The 19665-nt window shown below is 28.1% G+C and overlaps 1 protein-coding gene across 3 annotated transcripts in view; it reads right to left on the reverse strand.

Annotated features, from left to right (window-relative positions):
* Positions 1–2476: 2476 nt before the first annotated feature.
* The window catches only part of LOC100573869 (sodium channel protein Nach-like), a 25894-nt gene continuing 8705 nt past the window's right edge, over positions 2477–19665 (reverse strand). Inside the window, exons 4-10 of one of the 3 annotated variants that reach the window (XM_003244500.4) lie at positions 15989–16131; positions 9812–9968; positions 7752–8046; positions 4744–4797; positions 3929–4064; positions 3395–3516; positions 2477–2820 (exon numbers count right to left, since the gene is read on the reverse strand). In XM_003244500.4, coding sequence (XP_003244548.1) covers positions 2657–2820; positions 3395–3516; positions 3929–4064; positions 4744–4797; positions 7752–8046; positions 9812–9968; positions 15989–16131 — 1071 coding nt within the window. In that variant the 3' untranslated portion in view covers positions 2477–2656. Of the gene's footprint in view, positions 2821–3394; positions 3517–3928; positions 4065–4743; positions 4798–7751; positions 8104–9811; positions 9969–15988; positions 16132–19665 lie in introns of all 3 variants that reach the window. The other 2 variants (XM_029485861.1, XM_029485867.1) reach the window with 2 other exon arrangements.

The raw sequence follows: 19665 nt of genomic DNA on the forward strand, positions 1-19665 counted from the left end.
GGTTTCAGTGTTTTATAATATACACAATAAACGGCCTAAACCGGCTAAACACAGGCCCGTTGTTAGATATTTTCCGCCATCGAGCGTACACTATAATGCCGTTATTCTTTACCGATATTTATTTTATTTTGCCACCTTCAATTTCTTTAAAAATGTTTGCCACCCTAAAGCAACACAGGACTTGCTTGTGCTCTAGTGACGGGCCTAGCTAAAGTGCTAAACTCATTTCATTTCACCCCTATTAGCTATTGATTTTACATAGATATTTTTATTTTCTGTGTACCTACTATATTTGGGTAGTATGTCGTAACCCCATAATATAAAATATACTCGTATACCTTGCGTAGGATGTATAGGTGAAATTTATATTTAGTAATTTATAATACTTATATAATATAATATATAGGTACCTAAGATATGTTGACATACCTATTATACAGATACATATTATTAATTTTATAGTTTGATCATGAACTAAGTATCGTTTTAGTTATTTATACATATACTGGACAAATTTATTCGAGATGTAAACTTTATAACTGTTTGGTATTTAAAATGAATTTTTTACTAGGTAGTTTTATGCTTGTATAATTGAATATTCATATTTATTAAGCCAGCCCAGTGTGCTACAGCACTGGCCAGTCCGTCTCTTTTTTATTCTTTTTTTAATTTACTTTTGGGCCATTTTTCCGTGGGCTTTTTTCCCGCGGTTCACATTCAATATTTTATATTTTTATACCTATTGAGCAAACGATGTAGTTGACTAACACTTATACATATCTCAATATGTGTGGTAAATATTATACATATAGTCTGGTCATATTATTATCGAAACGCGGAAAAAAAGCCCAGAAATAAAAATATAAATGTGAACACATATGTATTATGTATACTCTACTCCCAATTAGTAATTACCATGTACCTATACCAAAATATAATAATATATTATACTGAAAATAATAATTAATTGTTAATTGTATAAAATATAGATTGTAAATCAAATAAAAATATAAATAGGTATAAACTCAATATGTATACGTCATGAAAATATATTGTGTTATAACTTTCAAGTTATAACTTATAAGTAAAAAAAACATAAGTCTTAGGTATTTACATAAACTACTATAACAAATAATAAATAATAATCATAAATAATAATAATACTAGTAATATATAATTGTTATTTGTATAAGAGGCCATTATAGACGGATACTCTTATGTAAAAGAAATAAAAGAAAATCTTAAAATTTCAAATATAAATAATATTAGTATATTATATAAATTGAATTGCAACAAAATAATTATCATCGTTATTCTTCGTTCTATTGAAAATATTATATGAGCTTCTTTTTCGTTGCTCAAGTTTATAGTTTATATACGGGGTTTGATACTAAGGGAATGGACTTATGGACCTATGGACTTATGGACACGTATGGACCCATGGATAATATATAATTATATTTTTTTATAGATACATGGTAATTACTATTTAGGAGTAAAGTATACATGTGTTTACATTTGTATTTATATTTCCGGGTTTTTTTCTGGGCTTTTTTCCTTGAGCTTTTTTTCACCTACCATTAGTATCTTACTACATTTTTAATGGAAAAACTACAATATTCTTATCGTCTTAGTTTAAACTGTTTTCTGTTTATATCACGCATATCTGCAGAAATACGCTGTACCAAAGACACAAAATTTTAAATAATTTTTATTGGGCATAGTTTTGGGTGGGGTACATTACCCAGACCCCTAGTTATATTTTCACAAATATATACCAATTTTATTATTATTAAATTATTCATAGTATTATTATTGTAGCCCGTTGTACGTATGTAATGAAAGTTTTTTTAATAATTAAAAGAAAAAAAAACATATTATAATAATATTAGATACCTATGTAACCGCACGCTATTATCTTGGCAGGGACTGATTGGGATTTCAAACCGCACCCGGCACGTTCGAAAAGTTGTCCCACTTAAGCACTACATTTTTTTTTAATTCACACCATCATTTTGCTAGTTATTTGCAAGTCTATTTTTTAAATTTTCAAGTCCAAACTTACACCGTGAAACCAACAATAAAAGTTGAGCTAGTTGCACGTAACGCACCCATTAACTTGGTGAACTTCGAAATTGGTAACAAACGAACGCTATTGATTAGCAAGTATTTGCAATTTTCTTTTTTAAATTTGAAAGTTACTCAGGCGGCCGCTAAGCCTTTAATAGGTAGCAATAATATCATACAATTTACTTAGGTACAATAATATAGGCTGGCAGGCCCCGAGTCTTCGCTCAGAATCGTTTTTCGTATGCAATGGTTTTATATCATTGAATTCGAATTTAAGTATTTAATCCATTACAATTTACAACGACTCGCACGACACCTTATGTGTAGCAAAGTGGTAGGTAACCACTTGACTCTTGGTAATTCAGAAAACAAGACAGCATAAATAAAAATAATATTTAATGCTCTATATCTCTATATTATACTACAAAATTAAACAATTTATCAAAATAATAAATTTGTTTTAAAACATGATTTTGACGAGGACATTTGTAATTCATTGGTGCTACACTATTATTTTTTAGAATAATATTCTATTGTATGTGATTTTTTAGTGCATATAATTCCAAGTCTTAATTATTAAGATCGCTTATATTGCAGTTGCATCTGGTCGAGCTGGATTGTTTTTTAACTTGTAATTGTTGTATTGATTTCGCACTATCGCCAAGAATGACTTGTAGATGACGTAAAGTATTTCCACTATACTGACCAGACTACAACCGAGAAACAGACTGGCCACTCCACCAAAAGACACTGTTGGATATAAAATTGTTTAATATTATTATTATGTCATTCGAAACATCGATTACAATACCTACGTCGGTCTTACACTTTTACATAATACGTTCAAAACTTTTGGCACTGAATTTAATTTTAAAAAGTACCAGTTGTTTATATTTATCGGGATTCCAAAATTATTACAGGCCATTTCTGCACCTATATTATATGATGTATTACAAATTGTATATGAATCAAATAATTTACAGAAAAATTACTCAGACATATTAACTTCGATCCTTTAAAGATAGGAGATTGACAAGGTTGAGTAATTAGTTAAATCATTAATTATAAATATGTACAGTAATGTATAAGGTACCTATAGACTAAATAGGTAGGTAAATACTAAATATAGGTATGCATATTGAATGTATTAACTCTATAACGTGTAAGAATAAAGAACATTTTTTGAATTTTTCAACTAGTTCTCTATAAGCGTATGGGAAATGCATAAAATAGTTTTGAAACTATTTAAGATCAGATTTCTTTGCATAAAAAAATTAAACTATATTAAGGTATATATTATAAACTGTGTACTAGGATTACCTACCCAACAAATCTTGATTGGTATATCTCATGGATCGACGATAGCTTGTAGCAAACAGTTCTCTGTAATTGACTTCTAGGAATACATCGTATCTCGAGAACGACGGCTCTTTATTAATAAATTGTCTAAAAAAAAATTAAGGTATATTGTTTGGTTTGTGTCTATATATGTACAAGTTTCATTTAGTGTTATATACACATAATAAAATACAGAGTATAAACAAATACTAAAATTCCTATCACAGACACGACTATCTAAATTTAGATTTTAAAAAATAAAAATATCCTTTTTTCAATTGTATTGTACATTTTATTAATTCAGGATCTTATAAAAGTGAATAATCTTATGGCAGATTTCTTCATGATATTTTTGTGAAATAACTATTTTTAGAAAAATCTTATTATAAAACATTAGTTTTGTTTTTACCCTCAGTAACATGGACAATAGGGGTTTTGAAGATATAGAACCATGGAGGTTCTTGAGTTTCTGAAATAATAATTAAATATCGACATACCTACTTCACATTCATAAACTTACCTAAATTCATACCGGAGCTCGGTTGTATACGTAGTAAACGAACAAGGCGGTTTGCAACTGCAATTCATGGAAAATGGTACACTCCATTTGGGAAATCCTGGTTCGCCTTTGGGGATTTTGGGGTTGCGTTGAAGTACTAAATAACGAACAATATACATTACTATTTACTATTTTTCACCAGTATAGATTATATTATATTGATATTAATTGTTTAGTGATTATTATAAAATAGGTATACATTTTGATAGTAAGATTATGATTATTATTTATTATATTGAATTGCTGTATAATATATATACAGTGTTTGACCTACATAATATTATATGCATACCTACATATTTTCTATGGAAATTACAATATATAAAATATAATCGACAAATACATTCAATGTTTTATTTTTAACTCGAGTTCTATTAAAATTAATGCTACATTATTATTTAAATGGTAAGCGAAAAATTTAAGTAGGTATAACTATTTTATATTTTTAAATGCACAAATAAATTGAATATTTTAATTTACAAGTTTCCAGTAGGTATTTACATTGCCAATGTATTATTTAATATATATATATATATATTATTTTAAATACGATAGTGGCTTGACTTGTTAACATGCCTTTTCAATATTATCATATTACAATTAGGTAAATATTATAATTTATGTATATAGACGTAACGCATTAGAATTAAGGCTTTAATCATAATATGATCATATCATATTATGATCAAAATAATTTGGGTTGTAACATGGTTAAGTCCATATAACATAGTTATATTAATTAATAGTTGGTAATATCGTAAAAATCGTGCCCTTACTATCGTTCGCAATCAAACAAGGTATGTGTTCAATTCCACAATGGTTTCCGAGACCTATTTAACAACAACCACAAAAATATTAAAAATTAATTTACTTATATAACATGTAACTATTAAATAATATTCAAAAAAATACTCTGTTTGTATAACCTTCCATCACCAATACGTTTTATACTGGGTATATTTTAGATTATTGTGATAAAATAAGTGAAATAGATCGTATCTTTCTTCTACTGGTGCGTATATTGGAGAGTATAGGTATGACAGACGACGGTCGTAATCTATAATCAGGACATTGACATGTGTGTAATAGTTATGTGTTTGTTTAATTTAATAAGTTTTTAGTTTATATTTAATGTTGGCTGTTTAATTTTGAGTGACTAAATAGGTATTAGTACAATACACTTCTAATCGTTTGAATCGTATCTAAAAACGATCACCACCATAAGAAAATTGATTTTCCCAAGTTTAGGGGTGTGTACACATCATTAGCGTATCCAAGGGAGGTTTTGGGGGATTAAGACAACCCCCTCTTGATCAGTGTAATATCAAATTATTACACGAATTAAACTATAAAGGAATATTAACTATTAAGTTACTTTTATAATGTACCAGCTGTCCTGCCCCGGCAGCGTTGCCCGTGCCAAAGATTTATTTTTTTTTGTATAAATAATAAATATATTTGTAAAAAATGTATGGGTAGTATACTAGTATACCATATGTGAGAGAATTCTATTATAATAGTTAGTACTATAATATATATATTCAATGATGGAAACTCTATAATCTATATATTATAAACTAAAAAAAAAATATTCTTTTTTCGTTAGCTGAAAATATGTGTAAGCTACCTTTGAATAGGGATTGAAAAAATGGATGAATGTAACTTCCTACACGATAGAAGAAAGTACATATGTCAGTAATTGTATACTTATGCTATATTATGGATTAGTTTTTGTTGTTAATATTTATTATTAAACTATATTTCATGGATATATTAAATTTACTCAACTGATTAAAATCAATAATGTCTTAAAAAAAAATAATAAAAATCACATAATAAATTTCATACCTAAATAAATACAAATAATTAATAATAATACAAAATAATAAAATCATATAACATAAATATACAAATATATAAATACGTATATATACTTAAAAAAGTTTGAGAATTTCAGTAATTTTAAAAACATGTGGATGTTAGTGTTAAAAATTTGAATTAAAATTGAATGAATACTTTCACATGCGTTTGTACCTATTCTATCAGGAGATTACTACCTTTTCGGAGGAAATATACTCTAATTTGATACATAAATATATTATAATTAAATAATCACCACAACTAGTTAAAGCTGAATTTTCAGGTTTGTCTGCCATAAAATAGTGTGTAAAATATTCTTCCACTTCCTCTGTATTGAAAAATTAAGTCTAAAAATATGTAGGCACTAATAATTTTCCTACATCATCATATGCTGAATTTAATATTATGATGCGTGAAAATGGGATCTTTGTGTCGAATGTTCTCTGAAACTACTCATCCGATTTCCTTGATTTTTTTTTTTATTGAAAAAGTACACCACGCGGACCAGGTTATAACCTTAATTTCAAATTCATTTTATAATTATTCACTGGTGTGTCGTCCACGGACCACGATACGATGTAGTCGGATCGCCTACCTGACTGGTTTATTTATACTTTGACGGAAATATAATTCATATATATTTAGAAAATAAACAAATCTTATGCAAGACTGCACGAACAATAGCCCCACTATTTGCAAACAACTAGTATTTTATATTTAAAAAAAAAAAAAATACTAATTTGCTAGGTACCTACTATTACTATATTATAATATGTAACCAATAGCAACCATTCATACCTATATACAAAAATCCCACGGAAAAAGACCCAAATCTTCCAATTTTCCGTAAAACTTTTCCCGTTTTCTCTAACTTTCTTTTCCATATTTTTTATTTCAATATTTTTTATCCTTATAATTTTTTAAGTTTTATACAATACTGATGAAGATATTGATTATTCTTACTCTGGTGAGGATACTAATAGTTAATAAGCGTAAATGCTTTTTACCCATCATAATTTTATCGTACAAAATACAGGTGCGTAAATTAACTCCGTGAGACTGCAGGCATAAAAAACATTCGGGGACTGCCGCGATAAAGCTATTGCATATTAAATAAATAAAAAGTTGATATGATTTTAAATTTTTTTATTATTCTATTTATTCAGGAATTTGTATCATAGAAACTATAGTTTATGTTTTTATTGCTATAATATATTATATTTTATATAATATATTATTATATATTATATATTTATATATATAAATTTATTGTTATAGCAACCCATAACAAAACCATTATATTTATAAGCGCTTGATGTTCATAGTCGTTATTATTTAAAAATAAATAACTGTTATCAAAATTAAATTATAATTTAGCTATGCGTTGCTATGGTCACCAGGTTGCTATAGTATGTATAAATAAACAAAGTGGTCACGCTTTTTCGTTACGAAAAATTTTTTTTCAGTCACTACACCAGACCTGCGATAAAAGCTATGCAATAGCTTAAAAACAAAAAAATAATTAATTTCCGGAGGAAAACTTGATTTACAAGTTTTGAATTTGAGGGTACAATGTTACATATTGTTGCTAATTGAGTATTAATTTTCTAAGAAAGTTTTTAATCCAACATTTTGAATTCGGGGTGCCAGCTAAATTGGTGGACCAGTGTAATAATTTTTAATATTAATAGCAATATTGTGATAAAAAATAACGGGTTTTTTTGTGAGTACTGGTCTTAGTGTCTTAATGGTTTCAACATTTTCGTGTCTAAAACGGTTTCAATTTTTTTCTGGTTACCCGGTTTTTAAAACAGGTTTCAAAACTGTTTTTACTCCCTGCCTAAGACAGTTTTTTTTTACCATAGTATGTGTAATATATTTTTTTATGATTTATACGTTAAAGAATTGTAACGACTCACCGCACCTTTGTACACTTTGAAAAAGTACTGTGTACAGTTGCACGCATGGTAGATGGCCTTCATCCTACACTTGATGAAACACGTGTTCTCGTTGCTGCTCTTGAAAAACAGTGAGTTGAGGTTCTTCGCAACTGCTCTGAACAAATAACACGGGCTGTTCTGAATGTCAAGACGGTTGAGCGATTCGTCCGCCTCCACCTGGGCCACGCTCACCGATATTCGCGTGATGCGATCGCGTACCGCGTGAACCTTGTAAGCAGTCGCCACGTCCGGAAAGCCATCGGGAGGGTGTACCATCACCTGTTCAGAAAAAATACTTTTGCTTTCCTCCATAATGTGCCTATTTCTGTGCAAGCCCTGGCATAAACGAGTTAAAAAGTTCAAGTTAAGTTAAATTTAACTTTTTAACTTAAATTTTTTAAATTTAATTTTCTTTAACTCAATTTTTAACTTAACTGATTTTTATTGACACAACCTTAATAAATAACGAGTTACTTTTAATCAAATTGAAGTTACATTAACTTATAAATAATTAAATATTAAATATAATACAATTATTATTAATGATCCATATTGCATAAATACCTATTTACTTTTTATTATTTTAAACCATATTAGTATATTACAAACTATTTTTGTATTAAAAAATAAAAATTAATGACTTAACTTAAGTTAATAAGTTAACTGTAGTTTTCCTTATAACTTTTAACGTAACTGAGCTAAAATAAAAATTAGGATAAATATTAACTTTAAACGTTTTCTATCAACTTAACTTGACTCAATTAAAAATTATCATTAACTTACTCAGGCTTGCTTCTATGTACGTTTTTTTAAAGCAGATCAGGATTAAGGTTCAGAACCACTTTAAAGAAATATATATTTGGTACCCCATATCAAGGATCCATTAAAAAAACATAATATATTTAATGTATAATAATTAATTTTATATGAATATGTAAAAGATGCCACTCAATAAATTTGACGCTCTGGAGCAAAAGCTTCTATTGCACCTTTGTTAATCCGGTCCTGCTTAAAAGTCGACTTAATTATAGGTACCGATTACATTATTATGGTAACGCGCGCACTATGTATAATAATAATATATTGGCGTAGGTACATGTGGAGTATTCAAATATTTGACTACTTTTTGTAAGTTATGCTTTTTGCTCGTTTGTTATATTCAGGGTTGGGATTTTATAGCATTTGCATATTTCTTATGAAATGCTTAAAAAAATAGCAGAGTAAGCAAAAAATGTGTTTCATGATGCATAGAACTCAAATTAAAAATGTTATCTTGCTTTTCTTGGACATTTTGAGATTTTTTTGCATTTTTACCTGTTTTGAATAAAAATCGGTCATGTTTTATGAAATTATATTTTAATAAACGTGTTTTTGGATTTTTGTCAATCGTATTATTACGATATTTTCGTATTAGGTATTTGGTTCTAACTTCTAATTTTTGTTATCTGCTGATTTTGTTGGGTTTTTTGTCGATTTCTACTGCGATTATTAATCGCCGATTATCAACGAACGAGCGTTGAATGCGTTGTATAGTCAATTCATTTGGATTCTAATCAGAGTGACTAAATGTCAAATGATTTCAAATCTTAAGTATAACTACCTATAATAATTTGTAAGTGATTAAAAAATTATTAATTAATAAATTTCCTTTTTCCTTTTTCCTTTTTGCATATTTTGTTGTTTTTATTGCATATTTTTAGCACATATTTAGCGATATTTAAGGTAATGTTATAGTGCATATCTGTGCAATTTTAAGTGCTATAAAATCCCAACCCTGGATTTATATTCGTTAAAAATCAATTTTATAATAACAATTTTAGTCAAATTATTGGGTACATCAAAGGTATCATCAAGCCAAATTGCTTTATTTATATTTTATAGTAAGCCAAGAGAGATTTATTGTTCAAACCAATGTCTTAAATATTTAATACAACAAGAAACAAATATAAACCTAATAAACTTGTGTCGTGAAGGTATACTCAACGTCAGAGACAGGAAGAGCCGTGCATGGCCAGTAAGTATACACCTAGGTACCTATACTTACGTCAAAGCCTCTCCTTCGATTGTCGGTTGGGAAAAATTCGCTGCTCATGTTGCTCATGATTAATTTTAGTCCGGTCTCTTTGCCCGCCACGTTGTTTCGAAGTGGAATGAGTATTCCATCTGGCCCAACAAACGGTGGGTTAATATTGTTATAGTCACTATAATAAAACGATAATGTTATTGTAGGTTAGGTAGAACCACTAGAACCGAAGGACTATTCGGTGAAGTCCGAGAACACTTTTACTACTTGGTGATTTAATTGTTCCAAGATTATCACCTATTCATATCTGGGTAGTCGCCTGACTTCGTCTACATTATAGGTATAGGCCTGACTTGGCGTGGATATAGGCAACATTACACGTGCTTCGCTTTTAATATCAATAATAATAAAAAAGATAATACTTCGGGTAGTTGTATTAGCGTACAAAGAATACAATTCCAGATAAAAAATTGTTTCGTATAGTGATGGTGACAAGAGAAAAAATTCACATAATAAAAAAACGTTTCTGCTAGAGAATATGATAATGATTAATGAATATCTAATGATGATGATGATGATGATGATGATGATGATGATGATGAAGATAACAATAATAATAAAGGCGTTAGCTGTACACAAAAAACCAAACAGAAAAAAGTGCATAATAATCATAATATGATAATTCACATAAACGAGTTTAAGTCAATTAGCCGTATGAAAATAGTTGTAGTAAAATTGGTCGTGGTATATTTTTGTCACGAGACTGGTTTAAGAACATTATGTAGGTACAAATGGACAACAATAATATTATTAATTATTATATTATATATTATAATATATACATTATACCAACATATTATGCGACAATATATTGAACAACAGGCAACAGCAAATGTTTAACCATCATTATTACGCATATAGGATTATTAACTGAATACCCCAGCTTCATCAGTGTGCAGTTTTTTTTTGTGGCAAATAATATTATAATATTATATATGTACATTATTAATAAATATAGTCGTATCTTGGTTTGAGTGTAGATCAGTTAATGTGTGCACCGTGCACATATTTCAACTGGCTGTGATCGACTGTGTATTCTAGTGCTTATTGAATAGTTAATGCAAAAATACAAAAAAAAATTAATTGATATGCATGGTCATGAAGTTAGCCCCCCCCCCCCCACCTAATTAAAATGTTCCAACCAAATATTTAGCTAGTTAATTGAAAATAATTTCAAATTTGTAAATCAAAATTGCAATTCTGACGAATTTTTCCGAGGTAATATAATAGGTATATTAACAGGCGCGAAGTGGCTGGTCTGGAAATGGGAATTTTCCAGGTGGCCTGGAACATACTATAGCCTGGTGGCCTGGCCATTTTGTTAGATTTTTTTTTTTAAATTTAATTTAATTTACAAAATATTAGTTAATGCTAAATGCGTCAAAAATTTGTTTCTATTAAATTATTGTATTACAAATATTATTAATGCCATAATAGTACATTGTAATAGCCTCGTACAATCGTATACTCTTATGAGAAAGCTTTGGATATATAAATTAAAATATTTGGTACATTAATATAGAAATAAAATAAAATCAAAGCAATACAATATTGATATAGGTCGGTTATTTTTATAATAAAACACCCAGATAATGTGTGGTCTCGGTTCAATCCAACAGAACAAATTAGGTACCTACTAATAAATTATAAATTACTGATTCGACGCATTTCTGCCTGTGAAACTTGCAAGTTGTTTATCTGTACCCTGTAGGGCTGTTCAGTGGTGAGGAATATAGCAATGAGCTGATACATAAAAGAATTGATGAATCTAGTGAAGATCTAAAGATTGAAAAGATTCAGAGTACATTTGAAGTCAAATGTGTGGCTAAGAAAAGAAAAATGGCAAATTATGAAAGCAACCAGTGGCGTAGCCAGGATTATGAAATGGGGGGGGGGGGGGTGTTTTAAGTATAGATTAAAACCAAGTTTTTACAGTTTTCGTATACAAATAAATTTAGGGTTCAGGACTTGACTTGTTGCACTAAAAATTATCGAAATATGCAGTCGAAATTCTCAAAATATGCTTAAATATATGTACTATGTAGCAACATGTTTATATTATTTTTGAAAAATCATAAAACATATTGCAATTTTGGAAATAAAAAACTAAAAAATAAGTAGGTACCTATATAAACCTGATAAATAAATAAATAGGTAACAACTTTATTTTTAAAAATACTGGCATACAATAGGTACTAGGTTAATAAATAAGTAATAACGAATAACGTGATATGTGAATACCTTGATAAACGAACACGTACCTATATCTACTGATGTTCATTTCTTCATACAATCTACAATCTAGATGTCAATTATAGCTTAAACACAGTTTTGTCACAAAGAGACTAATGAAATCTAACATATGCGAACTTAGGGTCAACTGTAGCCAAGCTCCACCAACAACTTTAACAGCTCTCCGCTCTTCCCAAACATTAACTTAATTTTTTTAAGCTTATTAGCTTATTTAGCTATATAATAGTATGGTATTATAAAAGGCTTCGGCCTCCCAAAATCTCAGAATTATCGCCTATTGTACCTAACCAAACATAATATTTTTTAAGATATTTTTCAATGTTATCCAATTATAATTTTTCCCGACAATTGTATGTACATTTAAGTTAAAAAATACACAAATATGCAAATTCAAACATTGTATTCAATTTCGCCATTTCATTAGACAAATGTATAACTTGCAAGCAGTCCCGAACTCTATAAACAATATATTTATTAGGAGGGAAAATGTCAATGGGGGGTGGGGGATGGTTAAAACACCCAAAACCCCCCCTGGCTACGCCACTGAAAGCAACGACGAGCCAATTGTATAAGAAGAAAAAAAATTTACCATATAGAAACAACAGAGGGTTGGACACTATTATTGAAAGCATGCATAAACGGTTTTCAAATAATAATGATATTTTGTTGATTGACCTATCTTTATTATATCTATCAAATTTCAATTTATTAAAAAGTGGACTTCCGACTGATTCATTAACAAAATTATCTCACAAAATTAAACCAATTATTGATGATAATTTAAGTGAAAATGAAATAAAAAACGACCTATCTGATGAACTTCTCAATTTTGGAAAATCATGGCATTTTTAAAAAAAATCTTTTGATGAGGAGTATAATAAACAATCATATGGAAGTGACTCTGAAAATGAAGACCTAGAGAGTACAGATGTTGTGAAACCGTGTAACAAGTCTTGTAAAAACTGTGTAATAATGTTTTAATTAAATTAAATTTATTTGCAAATGCTTACTCGACATTAACTATACCATATCAATACATTTTAACCCTCCATGTTAAGCGAGTTGCTTGTGAAAGGTCATTTTCAACATTGAAGTATTTAAAAAACAGGCTGAGAAATACAATGACCAATGAACATCTTGATTCTTTTATGCTAATGGCCATTGAAAATAAAATTCTTATGGAAATAGATAATAATATTATCATAAATGCAGTTGGTGAGAAATCTGAGCTATTATCTAAATTATTATTATGAATGTATAAATCTTTTTTATTATATTATTTATAATGTATATATTTATCTATTACTTATTACCTTATACCTACTATACCTACTATACTTAAACAATTATTTATGAAAACACAATGTATAATTATTAATATTTTGTTGGCTTCAACTATTAAACCATTCCTACTTATTTTATTTGTCAGACTTTCAGGTATTAGTACTAATTAGTGGTACCTATATGAATATAATGTGTTAGAAGACAGAAGTTAAAAGAAATAGCAGGATAGTGATTGAAATACTTTTATAATATTGAAAGTAGTTTTGAAATAGGTAAATAGAAAAACCAAATTCGAGCGTAGTGAGAAAAAAAATTTTGGTGGGTGGCCTGGATAAATTTTAAACTCCCGGCCTGGATTTGGTCCCCACTCCGCCCCTGTATATGAATATATTATAGTAAAATTGAATAGATATATCGTATATTATACAGTATACCTTTCAATTTGTGTAAGCAATAATTTAATTTTTCTAATATAATATTATAACTTAATATAATTTTAAATATTTTGTATTAACAACATATAATATGGTATATCGATGGTGACACGGCAAAAGGGTCTAAGCATAATAATTCATAGTTTTCAGTAGAACCAAAAAACTTTTTTTCGTGATTTAATTTTTTTTTTGTTTTTATGTCATTAATGTTTATACATATTTTTAATTATTTTTCGGTTATTATTTACATGTATACCTACGGCAATTTGAAGAAGTTTGTTAATTAATTTTGGCGCTTATACCCTTTATTTTTTTTACTATATTTATCTACGGCGCTTATGCCTTTTTAGTGATAACTATTCTTATTTGAGACCAATAAAATAATATTATATCACATGTTCTTCAAAATAAGATTTAAGTACTTACACAAATATTTTATACAAAAAAAAAAATATGAAACTTAATTAAAATAACATAACGAGTAATGACAAATAATAATATTATTATTCAATAAAATAATTTTATTTAAGACGTTTAATTTAATTAGATAAAATGGTCATAATGAGTTGTATAATAAGATAAATAACTTTTCTATAAATAATTAAAGATCAATGTAAAATAATGTATTGCCAAACAAAAATCGGCTAGTTCATTCATTTTTATATACCTAATATCTATAATACAACACTCCTTATACTAGTACAAAATATTTTGCATAAAAGTTAACTCACCTACGACCTACCGACTACCATAAATAATTGGTTTGGCCAATTCTGATCAAATGTTTAAGGACCCGTTTTACAATCATAGTTCAAACCTCGGTTACGCTTAACCCACTGATTTTACCGGCCGAATTCCACGGTCTAACCTTAGTTTAACTAAAAATAGGCCCTTAATATTCAAATATAAATTAAGATAATAATATTATTGTAAATCAATGTTAGTTGTACACTTGTACTACAATTTTATCATATCTTAGAAATATCAGTCATACGAAAAGTTCGGGTACAAACACCACACCATTTCCATAAACGTCGCTTGTCCCCTAAAAAATTATACTAATGTCGTTTATTCCTTATTTTTGTCGTTTAGACCCTTTATTTTAGAAGAAAAAATATAAAGTGTCGTTTAGACCTCAAACTTAAAATTCAAATTGCCATAATTATAAATGTCACAGCTGTTTTTGCCCATGCGCAATGGACATAAAATATATTTGTGCATCCAATGGTATAAGCCGTGTTGCTTAGACCCAAAGTGTCGCTTAGACCCTTTTGCTGTATCCACATTGATATAGTAGGTACATTTGTATGAACATTTTTTCTAAGTTGAAAGCTGAATTATATTATTATATTATTACTCTCAGGTTACCGAGGTTGTAGATTAGGAACCAATGTTACATGAATTTATATATATATTTATAATTTTAAATTGCATATTTGAAAACATTATCTTACCTACTTTTTATAGACGCCCCATAACATTTGCTTGCAGGGTGGGCTATTCCCCTCCCGAACTACCCCTTAAACACAGCCCTGGGTTAACTAATTATTATAATAATATTTGTGATACTCACCATATTGTGTTTCAATGTGATTATTGTTGAGTTTAAGATTATATTTATAGATCAATCTAAACAAAAAATGACTACTGCTTTTAGTTATAACTAAGTAATAGGTAAGTAATATTTTACTAACGCATGATGTACACATAAGTAGTAGACAATATAGTATAATGTAATGTCTACGGCTACAGCAGGTACGCTAAAATTTGACCATATATACAAGTGACCTATTGACCCTGTTATTATAACATATATGGCGTGATTTAAAAAAATTGAGGAAAAACAACAATGTTGTTATTATTTATTATTGTCCATTATGATGTTACTTTTTATACAATATTAAATTATATTCAACAATAAAATATTATTTTATATTATTATAATTTTATTTCATCGTTGGTGAGGATACTACAACCTTAATTGCGTACTGGATCACTTTTCAGGTATTTAACTAGCTAGGGTACCTAGTATGATTTTGATCATATAATTAATACTTTAATACAATACATGTCCTAATAAGACTTGGAAATTAGTGACATATTTATACATTTATCTATAGTTTACAATAGCTCTGCATTAAGTTGTAAGTTAGTAAGTGAGACTTACGTTGTACTCCTCTCGGACGTTTGACTGTTAAATGAATAACAAAACCCTTCTTCGGTACGTTGAAGCCGCAGGATATTCCTGCATTTGACCGCTACGCCTCTCCAAAAGCATTTTATGAATATGTCATCTATGGTTGGTGCCAACTATATATTATAAATTATTTGCAATGTGTTAGAACCCACATATCAAAACAAAAAAAATTAACAAAGATACAGTGAAAATGATTGTTTACGCCTTCAATATATACTACCTATTTGTAGTGACTGTGGGGACGTTTGAATTCAGAGAAATTTGTACTTTCTCATTTCTGTTTGCTAAACAATGAAGTATAAACGTTTGCAAACGCCATAATCCAGAGTTTTGTCTAATCAGTTCTAATCACCAATGTTCAATACTTGCCGTGGTTGAGTTTGTTTATATAACTTTTACGCTTTTCACTTTTTAACGCGAGTCTCACGGGCCCTCTAGTCAGTAGGCTCTAGTTATTTATTATATACGTTACTTTATACTTACTTTTCTATGATTTTGACTTAAGTTTATTATAATCAAAAGTACCAATATTGGTTTTACTTAAAATTAGAACTGTTACCTATTAATTATTATGTCTCAAAATATATACCACGGTTAATTTACATACCGCGCCAAGCGTTTACTAAATTCGTAAACGTTGGCGTTCGTAACGGCAAAACATTTTCCACTATAAAATTTCCTGAATGTTTGTATTGTAGTTTCACTTATCACGGTTTGTTGTGATACCACACTTTAACTGAATGCAACCACTTTGGTAATTAGCACGATTTAAAATAGACTATCTTAAATCGTGGTAACTAGTAGGGATCAAAATGACGGAAAATTTCTGGAAAAATTCGGAAAAAACCGGAGAATATTAAAATAATACATTTCCGGAAAAAACCGGAAAATTAAAAAAAAAAACCAGAATTTTTAGAAAATTAAAAAATTGTATTTACGCTTAAAAATTAAAATAATCTATGTAAAAAAAACTATTTTAAAAATAGATATGGAAACCTGACATTGTCATTTCATATTTGACAATACGGTTATCAATGTATTATTATTATTATTATTGTATTACAATTTAAAAATATAAATACGGAAATACATGGTACTTATGTCCCATACTTCCATTCACGGTCTTAGAATAATCCATATATATATTATTATCAATGAGCATGACAGTTAACAGCCTATATTATACGTATAAAAAATATGACTAAACATTTACGTCGACAAAAGTTATCGACGGGAGTCGATAACGCAAGCATTTTACACAGCGTAAGAAGGTCCATTGTCACCTATGAAGTGAATACTTATTCACTTCAAAAATATAAAAAAATAAAATAAGTACCTATTTATTTATTACATAATATATAATATATATTATATCCAGATCACTGAATCTATTTTAAGTCATAGTCGAACTGACGTAGGTATATTTTAATTCTTCTCATGCATGAAAATTAAAATAATTATATTCAACCATCACTGCTGCCTGTACGATATAACTACGAGTATAATAGACAATGGTATAATACTATAATAACACTAAACAAAAATACTCCAATACGGGTACCTATTGAAAGATAACAAAAATACAAAATATACAAATTATTAATATAGATGTGTTCGGGACTCGGATTTAAACTAAATATTTAGCTCTATTTTTACCATAAGAAAACATGTATAACACTAATAATCATCAATTTTTGAGTTACTACACTAATGTAGTCACAGCATGTTATTTTATGATATGCTCAATACGATAAATTTCTTCTGCGAAAACTAGTTTTTTGTATAAATATATATAAAGTTAAAATTTCGAAAAATGTTCAAATTATTTTCTAGTTAAAAAACTATTAAATGTTAAATTATTGCAGCTTATAATTCAAAATTTAAAATAAGGATTCTCATAAATAGTTCATATTTGTAATCGAAAAATCTAAAAAGTATGTATATAAACACAATTTTTCAGACATTTTAAGTTAAAATTTGAACGAAATTACATACCTAATGTTAAAACCTGCAAGATAAAGACCAATTTTAGTAATTTTGTTGTAATTTAAAAACTTTATTCGTGGGTACTTGAAACTTTCAAATTAGGTATATTATTATATTGTATACACGTAATGACATTTTCAAATGCAAGTTGTTTGGCAAAAATTATATTAACCTACTGTACAGTACTATAATTCCTATAATAGTAAAATAAACTACTTTAATCACATTATCACAATAGTTATATTATCATAATATTTACTTAGTTATACAATAGGTAGGCTGACAGACCGCAATCTTAGCTCAGAATCGTTTTTCGTATACAATGATTATTGAATTCAAATTCAACACATCCATTACATTGACCCTCTAGACGTCCTATGTATGGACATTGTTTTGTTTCGGGTATTATTACGACGGTTTTTTTTTTATTTTTGGTATCTATACCTACCTATTTTGTACGGCGTATTTTTTACAACACTACAGCGTGTATTATAATAAGTATTCTTTTAACTTTTAAGTGATTAACCCACCCAGTGGCGTAAACTGGGGATCGCACAGGGTCGCAAGTGCAACCCCTGAAAATATCATAGGGTCGCAAGAGTATCTTTTTGTGACTCCAAAAAATCACGATTTCAGTTTTCGAAAAATTAAAATATCAATATAATAATAAATTAACTAATTTATATTTTGAGAACCAATGTTTAACTTTGTTCTGAAGCACTGGAATTATTATAATATTATATAATTTCCACATTTATTTATAGTTTGTTATTAACCATTTTCTATTATAATACCAATATGGATATTTATATTTTATTGTGATCAGCAGACTTGAGACTCAATGGCAGCTGATATTCACTATAACGTGTTTCATAGTTAAAAATTATTATTTATTTGTTTTATACATGCATTTATTTTTGACACTTGTATTTATTTCTTATCCGCGAACGATTCAAAATTAAAAGTGTTTCGACAGCTTGTTAAAATGAATAAATGTATTGTAAAAATATCGAAAAGTCGAAAGTTAGTATCTATTTTTTTTTTCTTTAAATTCGTATAATTATTTATTACACTGCATATTTAGTATGCAGTAAGTTTAAAACGGCCCTTCAAATATATTAATGATTTATATTATATTAAAACTACAATTTTGACAAATAAAACAATTTATATTTGATCTGTAAGTTAATTTTTAAATTAATTATTAAGGTAACATTAAATATTTCAGGATATTTTGTTAAACACTTCTACCTTAATTCAAAGTGAAAATTCTGTAACTAGTTACCTACGTTAAATAAATAATAGTTAATGTTTTTGTTAATTTGTGTAATATAAAAGTGATAAATAGGTATATATTAAAACATACTAATACAATTAATATAAATTGTAGGTACATATACCTATTATAAACATTTTAATGGCAGCTGTTATTAAAATTTTATAATATAAAAGAATTGTTGTATTTTATGTATTCATAAATTCTTTAAGAAAATTATACATATTTTATTGAAGGTAGTCGGTAAGTAATTATTACCTTATTAAGGGGATTCGATACCGTGATTTTCTGTTTCCGTCTAACACACGCGTGACATAGTATTTTAACGTGTTTTTTGCCAAACATACCAATTGATCTAATGAAGCGATAAGAATTCTGAAAACAG

Source organism: Acyrthosiphon pisum, chromosome X (genome assembly GCF_005508785.2).
Source record: "Acyrthosiphon pisum isolate AL4f chromosome X, pea_aphid_22Mar2018_4r6ur, whole genome shotgun sequence".
In the NCBI taxonomy this organism is placed as follows: Eukaryota; Metazoa; Arthropoda; class Insecta; order Hemiptera; family Aphididae; genus Acyrthosiphon; species Acyrthosiphon pisum.